This window comes from Hoplias malabaricus, chromosome 1, assembly GCF_029633855.1.
Source record: "Hoplias malabaricus isolate fHopMal1 chromosome 1, fHopMal1.hap1, whole genome shotgun sequence".
Taxonomy (NCBI): domain Eukaryota; kingdom Metazoa; phylum Chordata; class Actinopteri; order Characiformes; family Erythrinidae; genus Hoplias; species Hoplias malabaricus.
In genome coordinates, this window is record NC_089800.1 from 8,712,813 (window position 1) to 8,733,488 (window position 20,676).

The 20,676-nt window shown below is 45.8% G+C and overlaps 1 protein-coding gene across 1 annotated transcript in view; it reads right to left on the reverse strand.

The window, feature by feature from the left end:
• LOC136701591 (anion exchange protein 2-like) overlaps positions 1 to 14,491 on the reverse strand; it is an 83,927-nt gene extending 69,436 nt beyond the window's left edge. Inside the window, exons 1-7 of the mRNA XM_066676207.1 lie at positions 14,383 to 14,491; positions 12,321 to 12,398; positions 10,756 to 10,823; positions 9,635 to 9,788; positions 5,879 to 6,078; positions 5,673 to 5,767; positions 963 to 1,150 (exon numbers count right to left, since the gene is read on the reverse strand). Of these exons, the coding sequence (XP_066532304.1) occupies positions 963 to 1,150; positions 5,673 to 5,767; positions 5,879 to 6,078; positions 9,635 to 9,788; positions 10,756 to 10,764 (646 nt within the window). The 5' untranslated portion in view covers positions 10,765 to 10,823; positions 12,321 to 12,398; positions 14,383 to 14,491. The remainder of the gene's footprint in view (positions 1 to 962; positions 1,151 to 5,672; positions 5,768 to 5,878; positions 6,079 to 9,634; positions 9,789 to 10,755; positions 10,824 to 12,320; positions 12,399 to 14,382) is intronic.
• Between the last annotated feature and the right edge of the window lie 6,185 nt (positions 14,492 to 20,676).

Here is a 20,676-nt window from a genome sequence, read left to right on the forward strand (position 1 = left end):
ACATTCATTCACACACCAGGACAGTTATTAGAGAAGCCAATTCACCTACCCTCCATGTTTTTGGACTGTGGGAGGAAATCGGAGCCCCCGGAGGAAACCCACGCAGACACAGGGAGAACATGGAAACTCCACCCAGATGGGACTTGAACCCAAGATCCCAGCGCTGGGAGGCGAACGTGCTAACCACCAAGCCACCGTGCCGCCAGCACCCAGAGGAAACCCACGCGGACACGGGGAGAACACACCAACTCCTCACAGACAGTCACCCAGAGCGGGAATCGAACCCACAACCTCCAGGTCCCTGGAGCTGTGTGACTGCGACACTACCTGCTGCACCAACGTGCAGCACAGTATTCATACAAGTCTTTAATTTTACACAAACTGTTAATATATGTGCGGCACGGATGCGCAGCAGGTAGTCACACAGCTCCTGGAGGTGGTGGGTTCGATTCCCACTCCGGGTGACTGTCTGTGAGGAGTTGGTGTGTTCTGCCCGTGTCCGCGTGGGTTTCCTCCGGGTGCTCCGGTTTCCTCCCACAGTCCAAAAACACACGTTGGTAGGTGGATTGGTGACTCAAAAAGTGTCCATAGGTGTGAGTGTGTGTTGCCCTGTGAAGGACTGGGGCCCCCTCCAGGGTGTATTCCCGCCTTGCCTCAAGTCCTATGTGTAAGTCTTTATAATTGAATATTTTTTAAGTCGTATTCGTACAAAACACGCACATAGCAGACTTTTGTGTACAAATTAAATATTTATGTACGAAAGTATATGAGCATGCACATGTTTATTTTTGACACTTATCTTACTCCATATGTTCCCACTTTGCACCCAGTGTCTACTTTGGGTGAGGAGGGAGCTGCGAGGTAAACCATGTGTATTAGAACCCTAACCCTAAGTATTAGAACCTTAACCATGTGCATTAGAACCCTAACTATGTGTATTTCTACTTATGTGGGTAACTGACTCTTGATGACGTCGAGGTCGGCGGAGGCCAGAAATTCTGCGTCTGTTTCCTCAGTGGGGATACGCTGGTATTTGGCATGTTCAGTTCCTGTCATGTTCCCCGTTCTGCTGTGTTCTTGGAGGCTCTGCGCTGACAACTCACAGCTCCGAGAATCCAACTCACAGAACCCAGCATCAGCTTCAGGAATGCTGAAATAAAACAAACAAGTGTAGTTCAATCCTACTACTTCTACTACTACTACTACTAATAATAATAATAACAATTATAATTAATTTTACAATCATTATTAGAAAATAATCATTAAATCTCATCACTGTCCTCAGACCTGAGTCTCTCCATGCAATGTCTCTCTGACCCGTATCCATAAAATCAGTGATTTCATATATACATCATATCTCAGAGTTCAAAATGATGTGAAACAATTTGTAAAATTCCAGCCGCAGTTTTATTCAAAACATGGTTAGATTCAGTGACACCCTTCTGACCTTTCCCCCATACAGTAAAGACCACTGTACTCACCACTGCAATCACACTTCAGCACATAAAGTAAAAGAGGAATATACAATCCAGGACCTTATCCAGAATATTATCAAGAACATTATCTGGAGCCACACTGAAAAATTCCACAGAGAAGAACCAAACCCAGGAGACGAAAGAGAACTGGGACACGCAGGATTTTAAAAAAAGGAGAGAAAAAACTGTTGCCAGTGGTGACGGTTATTAACGAGAACAATCTGGACCCTGCTGACCATTGAAACAACACACACACCCCAATAAAACACACACCCAAATACAAGACACACACACAAACACACACACACCCCAATAAAACACACACCCAAACCCAAGACACACACACAAACCAATAAAACACACACCTAAATACAACACACACACACACACACAATACATCACAAACCCTAATACAACAAACACACCCCAATACAACACACACACGCAAATGCAACACACACTCCAAAACAACAAACATCCCAATTCAAAACACACACACACTCTCCAATAAAACACACACCCTCTCTAATAAAACACATTAATTAATTAATTCATTCATTCATTCATTCATTATCTGTAACCACTTATCCAGTTCATGGTCGCGGTGGGTCTGGAGGCTACCCAGAATCACTGGGCGCAAGGCAGGAACACACCCTGGAGAGGACAACAGTCCTTCGCTGGGTGACACGCACCCACGCATTCACTCAAACTCTCACATCTATGGACACTTTTGAGTTGCCAATCCACCTAACAACATGTGTTTTTTGACCATGGGAGGAAATCAGAGCATCCAGAGGAAGCCCACGCAGACACGGGGAGAACACACAAAGCTCCTCACAGACAGTCACCCGGAACGGGACTCAAATCCACAACCTCCAGGTCACTGGAGCTGTGTGACTTCAACCCTACATGCTGCACCACCGTTTATTCATTCATTCATTATCTGTAACTGCTTATCCAATTCAGGGACGCGGTGGGTCCAGAGCCTACCTGGAATCATTGGGCGAAAGGCGGGAATACACCCTGGAGGGGGCGCCAGTTCTTCACAGGGCAACACAGACATATACACACATTCACTCACACACTCACACCTATGGACACTTTTGAGTCGTCAATCCACCTACCAATGTGTGTTTTTGGACTGTGGGAGGAATCTGGAGCACCAGGAGGAAACACACCAACTCCTCACAGACAGTCACCCGGAGCGGGAATCGAACCCACAACCTCCAGGCACCTGAAGGGGGCGCCAGTCCTTCACAGGACAACACACACACATTCATTCACACATTCACACCTACGGTCACACTTTTGAGTTGCCAATCCACCTACCAATGTGTGTTTTTGGACCATGGGAGGAAACCGGAGCACCCGGAGGAAACCCACGCAGACACAGGGAAAACACACCAACTCCTTAGTAAAACACATACACTCTCTAATCAAACACACTCTAATAAAATGAACACACACAAAAAGAACTGTTCTGTAACTCATCCTCCCAATAATAAACACAGCACACTGTCAGGAGAAAATACAACGCAATAAAATGACCCATTTGAGGGTCGTGGTGGCAACAGGGCGAGTAAAGAAGCACAGATGTCCAGTGAGAGGAGTCCAGGAGGCATCCTTATCAGACTACCTCAACTGAGTCCTCTCAACATGAATGAGCAGCATCTCTACTCAGCTCCTCCCTAATCACTGAGTTCCTCACCTGATCATGGACAGTACGTCCAGCAGCCCTTCGGAGATAGCTCATTTTGGCCGCTTGTATCTGCAATTTTTTCATGTTCTGTCATTACCCAGAGCTCATGCCCATAGGTGAGAGTAGGTACGTAGACTGACCGATAATTTGAGAGCTTTGCTTTATGGCTCAGCTCTCTCTTCACCATAAGGGTCCGGTACAGTGACTGCATTACTGCACCTAACCTACAGTCAACCTCACAATCCCTCTTCCCATCACTCGTGAACAAGAACCCAAGATACTTGAACAGGTTCTCACCCCCTACCTGAAGAGGGAGGTTTCCAGGAGATAACCATGGCCTCAGACTTGGAGGTGCTGAACCGCATACCAACCGCTTCACACTTGGCTGCAGACTGCTCAAGTGAACGCTGGAAGCCTCCGTGCGAAGAAGCCAGATTAACAACATCATCCACAACATCGTCCTAAGCCCCTTGAAGGAAGCCATCCTGTTCCAGGCTACGCCTCACCACCCTGGCCATGAATTTCAGGAACAGGAGTGGAGACAAGGCATAGCCCTGATGGAGTTCAATGCCCACTTACTGCGGAGGATGCAAACACAACTCAAACTCTGAGATTACAAGGACCCTGGCACACCATATTCACAAAGCACCTTCCACAGAATCTCTCAGGGAACATGGTCATACACCTTCTCCAAATCCACAAAGCATGTGTAGAGTGAAGTAGCAAACTTGCACGCACCCTCAATCATCTGTGAAAAAGTAAAGAGTTGGTCCACAGTTCCACGGCCAGGACGAAATCCGCATTTTTCCTCCAAAATCCTAGGTTTAACTATTGGATGTATTCTCCTTTCCAGCACTTTGGCATAGACTGTCCCAGGGAGGCTGAGAAGTGTGATACCACAATAATTGGCACACTTTCTCCAGTCCTTTCACCACCCCCGTTCACCAATCCAAAGGCATCGTTCCTGTGGTCCAAGCAATATTGTAGAGGCGTGTCATCCAAGACAGCCCTACAGTATTAAATGCCTTCAGTAACTCTGGGTGAATCTCATCCACTCCTAGGGCTTTGCCACTGCAAAGCTTTTTCACCAACTCAGTGACTTCAGCCAAGGAAAAGGAACCTGACACCCGAGCCCCTTTGGCCCTACCTCCTGTCCAGGAGGCACGTGTCTCGGGTTTATGAGTTCCTCCTACACGCAACAACACACTCAGTCGAGTTCAGAGTTTCACCATCCTTACTGAGCACAGCTTGGACAGTGTCCCCCCTCCACCTCCTGGGCTGTCAGAATGTTTTCCAAAACCTCTTTGAGGCCACCCATATGTCATTCTCCATGGCCTCTCCAAACTCTTCCCATACTCTGGATTTTGCTTCTGCAACTGCCACAGCTGCAGCCTTTTTCGCCTGCCGGTACCCATCTGTGGAATCTGTGGAGTTCCCCAAGCCAGCCAAGGTCAAAAAGCCTTCTTATTTCGCTTGACAGCTTCCCTCACCCCTGGTGTCCACCAACAGTTCTTGGGTTGCCACCATAACAGGCACCGACAAGCTTTTAACCACAGCTCTATGCAGCAACTTCCATAATGGAAGTCCGGAACAGGGTCCATTCAGACTCCATTCCCCCAACCTCCTCCGGAACATGTGAGAAGTTCTCTCAGAAGTGAGAGTTGAAATCCATCTGTACTGGAGTTGAAAGTCCTCTGCCAGCTTTTCCTATTTCACTATACATTTTGGCATACCAGGTCTGTCCAGCAGCTTTCCCTGCCATCAGATCCAACTCACCACCTAATGATGATCAGTTGACCTGCCAGGTGCCTCTCACCCAGTACAGGTTCTGGAGCTCACACTGTGTAGAGGTGAGCCCCACCAGCTCCAGCTCCTTCCCCCCAATGAGGTTACGTTCCATGTGCCAAGAACCAGTTTCTGCTGCCAAGCTCCATGACGCCAGGGGCCCTGCTCTGCACCACACTGCTGGATCTTGCAGGTGGTGAGCCCACATGATCCTCCCACGTTGCCTTTTCGGGCTGAGCCTGGTCGGGCCATGTGCTCTGCCCGGCTGCCAGGCGCTCGCCATCTGACACATATGTAGTCATAGGGATGCTTCTTGGATCATGTTTGTATGGCTTTTCACTCCAGACCTGTTCACCATGGGAGACCCTACTGGGGGGAGCTAACAACTCCCGACGACATTGCCCTGGAAGTCATTATACCACACAAGCCCTTCCGCCACGACAAGGTCCCAATCCAGGAAGGGTACTGCTGAACAACTTTATGAAAATAAACATTCAAATTTAATTTGACAAGTAAATTTTAATCAACTGAACCATAACCAAACAACATTATGACAGCACAGGGGCGGGTCTTGAAATTATTGAAGTACAGCTGGGGATAGAGTGGGAGGGGCTTATAATATAATTGAGGTGGGACTGAAAAATTGTGGGTGGGACTAAGTGGGTGGACGTGGCTTATTAAGGTGGAGATCGTAGAGTAGTAAATACACTCACTTTGTAACAGGACAGGACACAACCGGATCAGCGTGAGAACCCAAACTTTTAGAGCCCTCCAGAACAGTGTGAGGCTCCTCATCTGAAACAAAAAACTGAAAAATGGATCAGAAAAATTTTTTATTCTACATTCTAAACACAACAACAAAGCATCAGCACCGCAGTCCGTTTAAACTCCACAGGGATAGGGTTAGGGAGTGTATCACCTGGACGCTCTCTTTCGGGTCCAACTCCACTACGTGAGACTCTGTAGCTTCTTTTTCATCATCTTCCTCTTCATCCTCCTCCACCACATTCTCTCTATCATCTTTACTCTTCCTCCTCTTCTTCCCGCTCCTCTTCTTCACCCCAGCACCCGGGTGTTTGGACAGAGGGTGACGGACGTGACGGGATGACTGACGGTGGACTGGACACAAGAACAAAATAATACAGAACAGAATAACCCTCTCTCTCTCTGTCTTTCTCACAGACACACCTTCTCTCACATTCACAAACGTTTTCTTTGTCACTGTTTCTCTTCCTCTCAAGCTCTCACTCTCTCTCACACACACATTCTCTTACATTCACACACACTTTCACATGGTCTCTCCCACACTGACCACACAGTCTGTCCCACACTGACCACACGGTCTCTCCTACACTGACCACACATTCTCTCCTACACTGACCACACGGTCTCTCCTACACTGACCACACAGTCTCTCTTACACTGACCACACAGTCTCTCCTACACTGACCACACAGTCTCTCCTACACTGTCCACACAGTCTCTCCTACACTGACGACACGGTCTCTCCTACACTGACCACACAGTCTCTCTTACACTGACCACACAGTCTCTCCTACACTGACCACACATTCTCTCCTGCACTGAGCACACAGTCTCTCCTACACTGTCTACACAGTCTCTCCTACACTGACCACACAGTCTCTCCTACATTGTCCACACAGTCTCTCCTACACTGACCACACATTCTCTCCTACACTGACCACACAGTCTCTCCTACACTGTCTACACAGTCTCTCCTACACTGACTACACAGTCTCTCCTACACTGACCATACAGTCTCTCCTACACTGACCACACAGTCTCTCCTACACTGACCACACAGTCTCTCCTACACTGTCCACACAGTCTCTCCTACACTGACCACACATTCTCTCCTACACTGACCACACAGTCTCTCCTACACTGTCTACACAGTCTCTCCTACACTGACCACACAGTCTCTCCTACATTGTCCACACAGTCTCTCCTACACTGACCACACATTCTCTCCTACACTGACTACACAGTCTCTCCTACACTGACCACACAGTCTCTCCTACACTGTCCACACAGTCTCTCCTACACTGACCACACATTCTCTCCTACACTGACCACACAGTCTCTCCTACACTGTCCACACATTCTCTCCTACACTGACCACACAGTCTCTCCTACACTGACCACACAGTCTCTCCTACACTGACCACACAGTCTCTCCTACACTGTCCACACAGTCTCTCCTACACTGACCACACATTCTCTCCTACACTGACCACACAGTCTCTCCTACACTGTCCACACATTCTCTCCTACACTGACCACACAGTCTCTCCTACACTGACCACACAGTCTCTCCTACACTGACCACACGGTCTCTCCTACACTGACCACACGGTCTCTCCTACACTGACCACACAGTCTCTCCTACACTGACCACATGGTCTCTCCTACACTGACTACACGGTCTCTACTACACTGACCACACAGTCTCTCCTACACTGACCACATGGTCTCTCCTACACTGACCACACTGTCTCTCCTACACTAACCACATGGTCTCTCCTACACTGACTACACAGTCTCTCCTACACTGACCACACAGTCTCTCCTACACTGACTACACAGTGTCTCCTACACTGACTACACAGTCTCTCCTACACTGACCACACAGTCTCTCCTACACTGACCACACAATCTCTCCTACACTGACCATACAGTCTCTCCTACACTGACCACACAGTCTCTCCTACACTGACCACACAGTCTCTCCTACACTGACCACATGGTCTCTCCTACACTGACTACACAGTCTCTCCTACACTGACCACACAGTCTCTCCTACACTGACTACACAGTCTCTCCTACACTGACCATACAGTCTCTCCTACACTGACTACACAGTCTCTCCTACACTGACTACACAGTCTCTCCTACACTGACCACACAGTCTCTCCTACACTGACTACACAGTCTCTCCTACACTGACTACACAGTCTCTCCTACACTGACTACACAGTCTCTCCTACACTGACCACACAGTCTCTCCTACACTGACCACACAGTCTCTCCTACACTGACCATACAGTCTCTCCTACACTGACCACACAGTCTCTCCTACACTGACCACACAGTCTCTTCTACACTGACCACATGGTCTCTCCTACATTGACTACACAGTCTCTCCTACACTGACCACACAGTCTCTCCTACACTGACCACACAGTCTCTCCTACACTGACTACACAGTCTCTCCTACACTGACCACACAGTCTCTCCTACACTGACTACACAGTCTCTCCTACACTGACCATACAGTCTCTCCTACACTGACCACACATTCTCTCCTACACTGACCACACATTCTCTCCTACACTGAGCACACAGTCTCTCCTACACTGACCACATGGTCTCTCCTACACTGACCACACAGTCTCTCCTACACTGACTACACAGTCTCTCCTACACTGACCACACAGTCTCTCCTACACTGACCACACAGTCTCTCCTACACTGACTACACAGTCTCTCCTACACTGACTACACAGTCTCTCCTACACTGACCACACAGTCTCTCCTACACTGACTACACAGTCTCTCCTACACTGACTACACAGTCTCTCCTACACTGACCACACAGTCTCTCCTACACTGACCACACAGTCTCTCCTACACTGACCATACAGTCTCTCCTACACTGACCACACAGTCTCTCCTACACTGACCACACAGTCTCTTCTACACTGACCACATGGTCTCTCCTACACTGACTACACAGTCTCTCCTACACTGACCACACAGTCTCTCCTACACTGACTACACAGTCTCTCCTACACTGACCACACAGTCTCTCCTACACTGACTACACAGTCTCTCCTACACTGACTACACAGTCTCTCCTACACTGACTACACAGTCTCTCCTACACTGACCATACAGTCTCTCCTACACTGACCATACAGTCTCTCCTACACTGACCATACAGTCTCTCCTACACTGACCACACAGTCTCTTCTACACTGACCACATGGTCTCTCCTACACTGACTACACAGTCTCTCCTACACTGACCACACAGTCTCTCCTACACTGACTACACAGTCTCTCCTACACTGACCACACAGTCTCTCCTACACTGACTACACAGTCTCTCCTACACTGACTACACAGTCTCTCCTACACTGACTACACAGTCTCTCCTACACTGACCATACAGTCTCTCCTACACTGACCATACAGTCTCTCCTACACTGACTACACAGTCTCTCCTACACTGACTACACAGTCTCTCCTACACTGACCACATGGTCTCTCCTACACAGACTACACAGTCTCTCCTACACTGACCATACAGTCTCTCCTACACTGACTACACAGTCTCTCCTACACTGACTACACAGTCTCTCCTACACTGACCACATGGTCTCTCCTACACAGACTACACAGTCTCTCCTACACTGACCACACAGTCTCTCCTACACTGACTACACAGTCTCTCTTACACTGACCATACAGTCTCTCCTACACTGACCATACAGTCTCTCCTACACTGACCACATGCTGGCCAGAGGCCAGGCATTAGTCACAAAGGATTTCTCTCTGTTCTGGTTTTTCAGTGTTGTGAAAGTTCATAAGTGACTTTTGTAAATGAACAGTTTACTGATGTTTGTTTGTTTGTGTGTGTTATGAAAACTCACACTCAAAGTCCTCCTCGCTGTAGGAACGGTAATGTTCACTTGGCATTCTGGGATTAGGGCCGAGAATGTTGTGGAATCGCTGAATGCTCAGAGTTTTATTCAGATCTTCATCCTCATCCTCCCTTAGAGCTCCGGCCCCTGTAGGAGAGATAGACTAACACGTGTACACACACACACACACACGCATGCACACACACACACACACAAAGTTAATTTATTACTGACTTTATCTCGAGCCTAATGGTTTACTGTGTGTCAAATACATTCAAAGTTGTCAAATACATTTTAACCCCACAACCCAATAAACATACTCATAAGGACCAGGAATGTGTGTATGTGTGTGTGTGTGTGTGTGTGTGTGTGTGTGTGTGTGTGTGTATGTGTGTGTGTGTGTGTGTGTGTGAAGTGTGAGAAAATGCCTCTCATCAGTAGGTGGCGCAGTGGGTTGACTTTACAAGATGTGCCAGCAGTGATGTTGTACTGATGTCAGACTGTGTTGGGTGAGTTGGTGTGTGTCAGGGGTAGTTGGTAGTTGGTTGATAATTGGTGAGTGTTTGGGAAGATGGCGTATGTCAAGGGGAGTTAGTGTTTCGGAGGGAGGTGGTGTATGTCAGAGGCAGTTAGAGTGTATCAGGGGGAGTTGGTGTGCGTCAGGGGACTTGGTGTGTGTGTGTGTCGGGGGGGGTGTTGGGGGGAGTTGGTGCATGTCGGGGAGAGATGGTTTGTGTCAGAGGGAGATGGTGTGTGTTGGGCAGTGTTGGTGTGTGTCAGGGGGATTTGGTGTGTGTTAGGTGGATTCGGTGTGTGTGTCAGGAGGTGTGTTTGGGGGAGTTGGTGCATGTTGGGGAGAGATGGTGTGTGTTAGAGGGAGATGGTGTGTGTCAGGGGGAGTTGGTGTGTGTCGGGCTGTGTTGGTGTGTGTCAGGGGAGCTGGTGTGTGTTAGGGGGAGTTGGTGTGTGTCGGGGCATTCATGCCAGGTGGACGAGTGATGAATTTTTAAATCGAAGTTCTGACCACTGACCATAGCATCACACAAAGGACTAAACCCAGAATAAACAAATCTAGACTAAACCTAGGAATAAGCTCATGATTAAAGTCTGGACTGAAAATTAAAACCTACCTTGCTCATGGTCAGTCGTAGATGTCTGTGGTGTTTTAAGGTAGATGTTCGTGGTCAGTTGTAGCCTTCTGTGAATTTAGAGGTGGATATTCATGGTCAATCTTGTGTTACATAGTGTGTGTCAAGGGATTGTGTTGGGGGGAGATGGTGTGTGTCATTGGTGTTGGTTTGTGTTAGGGGGAATGGTGTGTGTCAGGAGAGTTGGTGTGTGTTGGGGTAGTTGGTGTGTGTCAGGAAAAGTTGGTGTGTGTCGGGAGAAGTTGGTGTGTGTTAGGGGAAGTCGGTGTGTGTGTCAGGGGGAGATTGTGTGTGTCAGGCGAGTTGGTGAACTCAGGATTACATTTTGGACAGAAGATTAAAACCACCTCGCTCATGATCAGTCGTAGATGTCCATGGTGTTTTTAGACAGATGCTCTTGGTCAGTTGTAGCCCTCTGTGCAATTTTATAGTGGATATTCGTTGTCAGTCTTGTGCTACATTGTTTGTGTCATGGGACTTGATGTGTGTCAGGGGAGTTGGTGTGTGTCAGGGGGACATGGTGTGTGTTGGGGGAGTTGGTGTGTGTAAGGAGTGTTGCAGTGTGTTGGGGGAGTTGATGTGTGTCAGGGGAGTTGGTTTGTGTCAGGGGGAGTTGCTGTATGTCAGGGGGAGTTGGTGTGTGTCGGGGGGACTTGCTGTGTGTCAGGCGTGTCGGCGGGAGTTGGTGTGTGGTAGGCGAGTTGGTAAATGTCATGGGGAATTGGTGTGTGTTGGGGAGTTGGTGTGGATGTCGGGTGGAAGTAGGTGTCTGTCCGGGGGAGCTGGTGTGTGTCAGGGGACTTGGTGTGTGTCAAGGGCATTGGTGTGTATCCTGGGGTGTTGGTGTGTGTCAAGGCATTCGTGTGGAAAGTCCAAGTGGATCAGTGATGAATTTTAAATCCAAGATCTTACTCTAAACACTCACCACAGCATCACACAGAACTAAACCCAAAATTTTTAACTTTGGATTAAACCTAGAAATGAACTCGATTAAATTTTGGACTGAAGATTAAACCTGCTTCACTCATGATCAGTCGTAGATGTCCATGGTGTTTTTAGACAGATGCTCTTGGTCAGTTGTAGCCCTCTGTGAAATTTTATAGTGGATATTTATGGTCAGTCTTGTACTACATTGTGTCTGTCATGGGACTTGGTGTGTGTCAGGGGTGTTGTTGTGTGTAGGGGGGCGTTGGTGTGTGTCGGGGGAGGCGATGGCGTTTGTCGGGGGGAGTTGGTGTTTGTCAGTGGTGTTGTTGTGTGTCAGGGGGAATTGGTGTGTGTCAGGGGAGTTAGTTTGTGTCAGGGCGAGTTGGTGTGTGTCAGGGGGAGTTGGTGTGTGTCAGGGCGAGTTGGTGTGTGTCGGTGGAGGAGCTGGTGCATGTCAGTCCATTTGTGGGGAAAGTCCAAGTGGATGAGTGGATGAATCCAAGTTCTGACTCTAAACACTGACCATAGCATGACACTAAGGACTAATCCCAGAATTAAAAACTCTAATAAACTCTAGGAATAAACTCAGGAATAAAATCTGGACTGAAGATAAAACCTACCTCGCTCATGGTCAGTTGTAGATGTCCGTGGTGTTTTAAGGCAGATGCTCGTGGTTAGTCGTAGCCCTCTGTGGAATTCTAAGGTGGATATTCGTGGTCAGTCTTGTGTTACATTGCTGAACAAAACTCCGTTAGGTCTCACTGTTAAAGGGGTAAGAACAATGTAATCTCCGAAGGCTGTTCCCAAGGGCCAGGGCAAATATTGACCATGACTTTGGGCAGATTTGTGTTTGATGTTGAGTGACCTTCACTTCAGCTTCAAAGTCAAACACTTTAACCTTCATTCAGAACAGCCGGACACATGGCATGGTGCTTCTACTTTACAGACATACCATAGCAACCAGGTGGGATACACTCTAGCAACCAAGCAACACCAATGGCATTACAGACCACCATCCACTTGCTGTACTTTATTAAAATAACTCTAACACACTCTGAAGATGGTGGTACAGACCACCATCCACTCACTTAACCTTTAACATTCTACTCTCCAGCAATTTAACATCAATCATTTTTTAACTATAACAATAAATACTATAACTACAATATCTATAACTAAGACAAATATAACTATAACATCCTTAAGATACCCTATATTGCCCAATGTATTCGCTCGTCTGCATTTGCACACATATGAACTTGAGTTACATCCCATTCTTACTATATAGAGTTCAATGAAGGCTTTCCACAATGTTTAAAAATGTGTTTTGACCATTCATCCAGAAACACATTTGTGAGGTCAGAGACTGATGTTGAATGAGGCCTGGCTCACAATCTCCACTCTAATTCATCCCAAAGGTGTTCTATCAGGTGGAGGTCAGTACTCTGTGCAGGACAGTCAAGTTCTTCCACACCAAACTCACTCATTCATGTCTTTACGGACCTTGCTTTGTGCACTGGGGCACAAACATTTCCCACAAAGTTGGGAGCATGAAATTGTCAAGATTCTTGGAGTGCTGAAGCATTAAAAGTTCCTTTCACTGGAACTAAGAGGCTGAGACCGACTCCTTCATCAGATCGCCACATGGAGAATCTTGATTCTTTACTCCAGAGAACACATCTCCACTGCTCTAGAGTCCAGTGCTGATGTGCTTTACACCACTGCATCTGACACTTTGCATTGTGCTTGGTTATGTAAGGCCCGTGAAGTATGTATCCATCCCGTGAAGCTCTCTACGCACTGAAGGCCACATAAAGTTTGGAGGTTGGTAGCGATTGACTGATTTTACATGGCTTTTCACTTTGTGACCGAGTTGCTGTCGTTCCCAGTTGCTTCCACTTTGTTATTTTCCCACTGACAGTTGACTGTGGAATATTCAGTAGTGAGGACATTTCATGACTGGACATGTTGCACAGGTGCACAGTACCACTCTGGAATTCACTGAGCTCCTGAGAGCGACCCATTTTTTCACAAATACTTGTAGAAACAGTCTGTATGCCTAGGTGCTTGGTTCTATTCAGATCTACTAGGATGGGTGAATAAATACTTTTGGCAACTTAGTGTACTGTATATATTAATAAAATGTAACATTTCTAACTTGTGAATGACAGAGAGAGACACACAGAGAGAGTGAGAGAAAGTGATTGTGTGTGTGTGTGTCTGAGAGAGAGAGAGAGAGAGAGAGAGAGAGAGAGAGAGAGAGAGAGAGAGAGAAAGAGAGAGAGAGAGTTTCCTGGTCATGTGTCTCTGTGGGTTGAAATACTGCAGACAGAAACTAATCTCACTGCTGTTGTGAAAGAATGTGCAGTCTAGTTTTCTATAAAAATGTGTTTTAAGATTTAATTTAAAGTAAATATTTTATTGTGTATTATAATTAATTATAAAAACAAAAAGGGATTTGGTTTGACACACTTTCATAAAACTCTTGTTGTAACCACAGTCAAAGCCAGATCAGCATATATTGACCCCCCCCCCCCCCTTCAGTAAATAAGAGCCCAGGGCCAATCAGAACCCTCACTCCATGCCCCCCCCAACCCACCCTCCACCTCCAAAACCAACACAAACTCACACACACACACTGACCTCAGGCTAGTGCCGCTGGTCTCTGCTGTAACCACTCACCTCTGTGAACAGAACCTCCATCAACTCCAGGATCTTCAGATTCAAAACAATTTCCAACTTCCTCTTTAATGCGAGCTGAAGTCCAGCAGCTGGAGGATCTCCACCAATCAGAACCCACGCACCGTCATGGTCATGTGACTGGACAAGGATATAGAGAACAACTGCCAAAAACTCAAACTCCAATTACACACCATCAGCTTCCTTTAACCTCACACACACACACACACACACTCTCTCTCTCACACACACTGTTAATCATTAACTCAGAGCAAAGTCAGGAAATGTCCCCTTCACTCACACACACACACACACACCATACACCCCCCCACACACACACACCCCATATTCAACTACACAATTCTAGTTTAAAATAATGAACCCACCAAATTAAACTCCTCAATCTGTGATTTAAAAATTCCAATTAAATATTTAAGCCAAATAAACTCCATATTCAATCAATTAAATAAAACTCTTGAATCTTGAATATTAATCATTATAAAAACATATTTACCATAGTAATCATAATCACATATTAATTATTCATTGATTCATTGTCTGTAACACTTATCCAGTTCAGGGTCGTGGTGGGTCTGGAGCTTACCCAGAATCACTGGACACAGGTGTATACGCACCCTGGAGCAAGCACATATTAAAAATTTTATGTATATAATTTTAACACAGGGCGGAATGATGGCGCAGCAGGTTGTGTCACAGTCATACAGCTCCAGGTGACTGTCTGTGAGGAGTGGTGTGTTATCCCTGTGTCTGCGTGGGTTTCCTCCGGGTGACTGTCTGTGAGGAGTGTGGTGTGTTCTCCCTGTGTCTGCGTGGGTTTCCTCCGGGTGACTGTCTATGAGGAGTGTGGTGTGTTCTCCCTGTGTCTGCGTGGGTTTCCTCCAAGTGACTGTCTGTGAGGAGTGTGTGTGTGTGTGTGTCTCTGTTGCCCTGTGAAGGACTGCCGCCCCCTCCAGGGTGTATTCCTGCCTTGCGCTCAATGATTCCAGGTAGGCTCTGGATCCACCGCGACCCTCAACTGGATAAGGGTTACAGATAATGAACTAATTTTACCACAACATAATTATTTGATGGTGTCTTTTTTGAAGGACATATGGGTTTCATAATCTAAAACATACATTCTTTTGAAATCTAATGATTCATGTTTTTTTTTTTCATTGTTTATCTTTCTGTTGGAATGTTTTAAAACAGATGAAGTCCAGCTCCTGCTCCTTTGCGGCTCCCAGTTGGTGGCCACAGTACGTCTTAAAGAATGACATCAAAACAGCACAAAACACGATTGAACAGAGGTTTAATCCCAAATCACTCCAAACCCCCTACCATGTCGTGCATGAAATTTCTGAACCTTAAAGTTTTTTTTACAATTGCAAACAAGCATTTACCGATACCCAAACACTTTTTCTAACTCTTAACAGAGCACCACAATTATATCACACAAGTATCACACCAAATAGTTCATTAAATACCAACTGCACTTGCACAGTCCTCATAAAATCTCTTTCTCTTTTCCAAACATCATTTTTATTTTTTCTCTGTGTGCTCCTGCTCATGTCTCTGACTGAGTTTGGACTCAGCTGTGGTTTGGCTCCTTACATCAGACATGTCAGTGATCTGTTCATTCAGAAACTCTGTAACACTTTACAATACTGTTTGGTGGTTAATAAGTAACTATGTAGGGACTACGCAGGAACTAATGATTAGTGCTGCATTAACACCTAAATTACTCCAATTAACAACCAGGGAGTACTGATTAATTACTCAGTAGGTAATATTGAACTAATGGTTGTTTTAGTTTACTACTAAATAAGCAATAATTACTGAGCTCTGAACTCTGGGAGAACTACTTATTATGTCTTCATCAGAGTAACTACTCATTAACCACTGGTCACATCAACACCTTACATGCCACCTGGAGAAATATAATCGAAATACCTACTCCCAAAAAGTGCTCCTTTGAAGTCCTTTGGACAATAATGTCAAAGAGAGGTCTCACAGGAAAATTTGCTTCACTGTATGTTGTGTCCTACCTCCTTATTCTTTGAGAAATATTTCCAAATGTATATGTCATTTTTGTTAGTGAATTAGATGTAACTGTGTTGTTCTTTGGGTGTTAATGATGATCAGGAACAGTATTATCAAGTGATCATAATGATAACTCATTATCTGTAAGCACTTATCCAATTCAGGGTTGCGGAGGGTCCAGAGCCTACCTGGAACCATTGAGCGCAAGGCAGGAATACACCCTGGAGGGGGCAGCAGTCCTTCACAGGGCAACACAGACACACACACACACACACACACACACTTTTGAGTCGCCAATCCCCCTACCAACGTGTGTTTTTGGACTGTGGGAGGAAACCGAAGCACCCGGAGGAAACCCACGCAGACACAGGGAGAACACACCAACTCCTCACAGACAGTCACCCGGAGCGGGAATCGAACCCACAACCTCCAGGCACCTGGAGCTGTGTGACTGCGACACTACCTGCTGTGCCGCCCACAATGATAGCTCATTACTAATAAACAGGGTTTATGTGTTCGGTTGTAGTTTATTTTCAGTGTTGTGAAGATGATGATGAAGAAGACTCCAATCTTGAGGTTTCTTGAGGTTTATTACAATGAAAAACAGCATTAAAGCAAGCACCAATGGACAGCTTGCTGAGAGGGATTTTTGTTCCCATTCAAATCCTTCTGGCATTCAACCCCCAATCCTCAGCTTATATGTGTATATGTTGTTTTCGTTCTATATAAGGTAATGGTATAGCTCTTGTTTACATTATCTCCTACTCTGGTACTGAGAGAGGGAAAGAATTGTAGCTTCCTATTCTGTCGCTTTCAGGCAAGGAGCTTGCCATTCTCATGCAGACATAACCCATTTGAACTCAGAACACTAAAACATTGCCTAGTGCTGCACTTAATAACATATGTGCATATAATAACTATACTATACACTTCATAATTCCCCCCCTTTAAGTCAGGCAGCCAACTTTCTTGAAATGTCCTTCACACAATGTAGATAGAAAAAGGTTACCACATAAAGGTACTCCTGTGCAATTTAAATTATTACTATATATAGTAATAATTATAATATATCAGAGGCGCTAGTGTAAAATTTTATCCTCTCTAGACCTCTAGAGAGGTCTAACCTTTTTCCGAACTGGTCTTGGACTCTGCAATTGATCCAAGTCTCTGAACTGTTCTGAAATGGAATTCCACTGGAATAGGACCTGTTGTTTCTGGGACATATTGAATTCAATGTCTCCAAACATTTTTTCCTGTCATCAACATCATACAAACCAGAGACAATCTTTTCTTCTGGAGTTTGACTCTGGGATGTGTGATGGAATTTGTTTATTGAAATGATTCATAATCAATAGAGGTATTTTAAATCAACAATAACCATGTATGCTTGTGTAACTGAAATTGTTTTATTCCTAATTCTCTGTGTGAAAGAGCAGACTTATGTGTGTGTGTGTTGGGGTGGTGCACAGAGTGCATTGTAAAAGGAGAAAGATATGCAAAAGAGATGGTAAAATGGCTTGGAGTCATGCTGAGAACAGAATGCATTAGAACGTAATTGATGTGCAGAAGAAAGCAAATGGAATGTGTAAAAAGTAACAATGGTAACTTGGCTCCTAGACATTTAAGGTAAAGAAATGAGAGCTATGTTAATCAGAGGTAGAGAGCCACAGGTATAAAGATGCAGTTTGTTAAACGGGTCTGAGAGAGAGGGAGGAAACGGTGCTACACGTAGCATTCTCTCTCCATTAAATAAAATGTTCTCTCATTTGATACCGATTTAGAGACTCAGCTTTCTTATTTCTGTCATAATTTTCCACCACAGATATCTTGTGCATGTTATTTTCAGTATATTCTTCCACATTTTCTCTAGGCTCTCCTGAGCCTACAGTATCTGCCTGTCACCAACTCATGAATCACGCAGCTCACTTGAGTGACAGACCATTAATGCTAATGGAGGTGCTGCTATACAATTTAGACCTGTGTGCTGACAGATTATAACAATCAGATTTTTCAAAACACCATTCATTTTTTCACAAATCCCTTGATTTGCTGATGGTACACTGCACTAAGACATTTAATTCCCAGTTTTTGCTAAATCAATTTCACTGTTTTATCCACAAACTCTTTCCCATTATCTGAGGATATCCAATCTGGAAGTCTCCCGGCTGCTTATGACTTCTTTACACAGACTGAGCGTATTTACCCTTATTTTGACCAGCCTCAGGCCTTTGTAAAAATCTATCCAAGACAACCAGCATATACCTTTTATCTTCCACTGGTTTATCATGGGGCGGCACGGTGGCGCAGCAGGTAGTGTCGCAGTCACACAGCTCCAGGGGCCTGGAGGTTGTGGGTTCGATTCCAGCTCTGGGTGACTGTCTGTGAGGAGTTGGTGTGTTGTCCGCGTGGGTTTCCTCTGGGTGCTCCGGTTTCCTCCCACAGTCCAAAAACACACGTTGCAGGTGGATTGGCGACTCGAAAGTGTCCGTAGGTGTGAGTGTGTTAGTGAATGTGTGTGTGTCTGTGTTGCCCTGTGAAGGACTGGCGTCCCCTCCAGGGTGTATTCCCGCCTTGCGCCCGATGATTCCAGGTAGGCTCTGGACCCCCTGCGACCCTAAATTGGATAAGCGGTTACAGATAATGAATGGATGGATGGATGGTTTATCATGTCATATCAGGTCCATAACTAACTCATAGGACCCACTGGTGTTGGAATGTAACCAGGAGGAACCATCACACCCATTCGAACATTATTTTTCAAACAAACTGTGCACCTGTCATTGACATAATCAATTTGTTCAAGTAAACATGGTGCCCAAAAACCATACTCCTTTGCAACCTTCCTCCTGATTTCTCCCCTTGCAACATGAGCAAACCCATGTTTTTCCATGCCAATCCAAACAAATGCCACACATTATGGGCATAGGCAGTATCTATGTATCTGTTCACATGCTTACCTTCAGCTAACAAACACTCTCCGCCTGTTAACCCCACGAGTTCAGTAAGTTGTGCAGATGCAGAGTGTGGTATTACTTCAGCCTTTTCAACAACAAACTCAGTCCCTTGAGCTTTTACTACTGCATAGCCAGCACTCAATTGACCTCCTTCTTAACTTCTTAAGGATATCTGACATATCTGTATTCTGCCAAGGCTTGCACTACATATTCTGTCCTTGGATGATCACTGGACACATCGTCTCAGGTATCTTTCCTTTTCTTGGACGTAATGCATATTTTCTGTCTGATTTTTTTGGAGTCTTAATTTCTCAGTTCTTTCTTATGTATCTGCAACTCTTTCAATTGTGTCTCCAATGCTTTTTGGCTTTCTGAGCCAAGAGCATTATCTAAGTATGACAGGCATTGGGCTATACTTCTTTCTACTTCTCTTAAAGCTCCCTGTCTTTCTTCTGTTTTTGCACTGGATGTTGCAGGAAGGACCCTTATTTTTCAGAACATCACCGCCGTCTTTATTCTCAGTTTCATCAGAACTCCCATCTCCTGAGTCTTCTTTCCTCCTGGTCGCGTCTCCTCTTTTTTCTGCTTTAGCCAGATTTCGTCTAACTGTAGGATATCCACCAGAGGCGATTGCTCTAAGACTGTAAGGGAAGCTCAGCTTCCCCTAAAATGTCAAAAAATAAGTTATCAAATATATACTGTTGTGTGTATGTGTCATTGAATAAACATGCACTACCACACGCTCAACTTCAGAATCAGCTTCTTATCACTGGTAAAGACGTGGCTTTCCTCTCAATCATTCTCTTCACGGTGATTTAAACCGTTCAATAGCGAAGCAGCGAAGTGCAGTCAAACGAGACGAGTGATTGGATAAATGCTGGGCTTTGTCCCGCCCATCGGACGCTCAGCGTCTCTGGGGGTCTATGGGGCAGTGGGCTGGCCTCGGCTGGCCCGGACGCTCAGCTTCTGCATGATGATTGGATGATCTGTCTGAGGCTGAATCCCTTTTTGATTGACAGCGAAATGAGCGAATCAGCGATCCTTTGGTGTAACGATCCGTGGGAGCATTACATTTTCATTCTGTTCTGCGTTGAACCAGACTTTCTAAGTCCTCTTAGCACCGAGCTTCTATTTCTGGTGGGGTTTTTTGTAGCTGCTTGTTATTGGAGACTGACTTCTATCACTCTTTCTGACTTCTATCGCAGTTTCTGTCCAGCGGGTGCTGCTGAGCCGTGGCTCTGTCTTGGTCACAGATGCGCCAGCAAGACGTCCTCTGATTGGTCAGATGGGTTCGCTGATCTCT